The sequence below is a fragment of the Sinocyclocheilus grahami genome, unplaced genomic scaffold (genome assembly GCF_001515645.1).
Source record: "Sinocyclocheilus grahami isolate Dianchi unplaced genomic scaffold, SAMN03320097.WGS_v1.1 scaffold3454.1, whole genome shotgun sequence".
Lineage (NCBI taxonomy): Eukaryota > Metazoa > Chordata > Actinopteri > Cypriniformes > Cyprinidae > Sinocyclocheilus > Sinocyclocheilus grahami.
The window spans coordinates 7,325-9,225 of NW_015508578.1; the positions used below are offsets into that span (position 1 = coordinate 7,325).

General features: G+C 32.9%; 1 gene segment (V, D, J or C); it reads left to right on the forward strand.

Annotated features, from left to right (window-relative positions):
* The first annotated feature begins 1,343 nt into the window (after window positions 1-1,343).
* The window catches only part of LOC107576296 (Ig kappa chain V-III region MOPC 321-like), a 744-nt gene continuing 186 nt past the window's right edge, over window positions 1,344-1,901 (forward strand). The window contains 2 exon segments of the V gene segment in view: window positions 1,344-1,479; window positions 1,563-1,815. Of these exon segments, the coding sequence occupies window positions 1,431-1,479; window positions 1,563-1,815 (302 nt within the window).

Consider the following 1,901-nt stretch of genomic DNA (forward strand, 5'->3'; position numbering starts at 1 on the left):
GTCATTTTTACTGTAAATTTTACATATTTATTTTTTTACAGTGATCAAGTATAAGATAACGCATACTGTATTCATAAATATATCACTTTGAAGCAGACATAATGTACTGTAAAACTGTATGCTAATTTGTTACTTTATGAAATAAGTAAAATATTTAAACTGATTTTATAAAACATCTCTGATAATTTTATTGCGATATTTTTTATAACTGGTAGTTTCAATATATTATTATTTTGAAAATAGTCATCATTCAGGACATTTTCTCATAAACATAATTATAAATAATTTTAATGGTTTAAATAATTTATTTTAACTGTTTATCAACTGAATTTCTTTTTGACTCATGATGACAACAATAAAATGTTGTCTACATTATCCAGCTTTTGTGCCATGCACCAATTTAAATATATTAAGATATTATTGAAAAATCATAAAAATCACCATTAATTAAAATAAATTGAAATGTTAGCATGCATCAGGTGTGAAATTATTAATGTAAAACAGTAAGTACATATATGAACTATGGCTTGAAATGTAAAAAATATGAAATATAAACCAAATGACTTACACATAATATAGCAGACAAAATTTGATAATTACATACATCAACTGGTGCAATCAATCAGTAAAATAGAATTACATTTTATAGTAAATAAGATGTGAAATGTAAGTAAGCCTTAGTAACATTTTTTTGTAATAATTTAAGAATATTGTTGCCAAATATTCTTAAATAACCTTAAACCTCTATTTAAAACACACACACACATTATGCATTTGTATTTGATAATTTAAGAAAGACTTACTTCTGATCACCAGTTTAGTTCCTCCACCAAAAGTGCACCACAGTGCTTCATTCTAGTGAACGCGTCGTACAAAAACCTCCGTCACACTCAGATAAACACAAACTCACTCACACACACTGATATGAGACTCAACAGCAGCGGTGGATTATTGGACTAAAGTGATGAAAATCTCTGTATTGATACGTTTTCTTTACACATCTTAATTTGGATTTCTAAAAGATCATATATATTTCTCAAAGCAATTTTTATTCGTTTTGATGACCTTTGCCCTCTCATTGAGTTCACAGTGACATACTTGTTTCTCTGAATGGTTCAGCTCTGTCACTGAATCATGAGAAAACCTGCAGTCTGAACCATGAGACTCACACAGAGTGAAAAAGACATGATTTCCAGATTTCTAAAGAAATGAAAACACACACCACTGTATCATGAGACTGAAACACGTTTAAAGGCTCAGTTTTCATCTGCATGTGGGCATTTTCATGTCTGTTTTCCTCCAGGAGGGTTTTTCCACAGAGAGTCACTTTGCATCAGCACATGCTTCAGCGCTCCGAGTGTTTATAGCGTTCAGACTCCAACACTTTATAACACACTGCTGTTTACCACGGTACAAAACCAACAAACACAATGAATCTCTTCAGCAGCTTCATCTGGATTCTGGCAGCTTTTATTCCAGGTAACAGAAGTGAAAGATGCTCATTTTTGACTCTTTAATGTTCATTTCATTTGATTGAACACATATAATGTTGTTGTCAGCAGCATCCAGAGGAATCACTGTGACTCAGCCTGAAGCTGTGACTGTTTCTGAAGGACAAGACGCCACTATAGAGTGTAAAACTGATCCTGAAATAAGTGGCTGGGGTTTAGCTTGGTATCAGCAGAAACCTGGAGAAACTCCTAAACTCATCATTACTGGAGTAAATGATCTCTATGATGAGAGTTTCAGTCGATTCAGTGGGAATGGAGCACGAGGTGGAACTGATTTCACTCTGACCATCAGTGGAGTCCAGACTGAAGATGCTGCACATTATTACTGTCAGAGTGTACACTACATCAACAGTAAATATGTGTTCACACAGTGATAAAGAGTGGTACAAA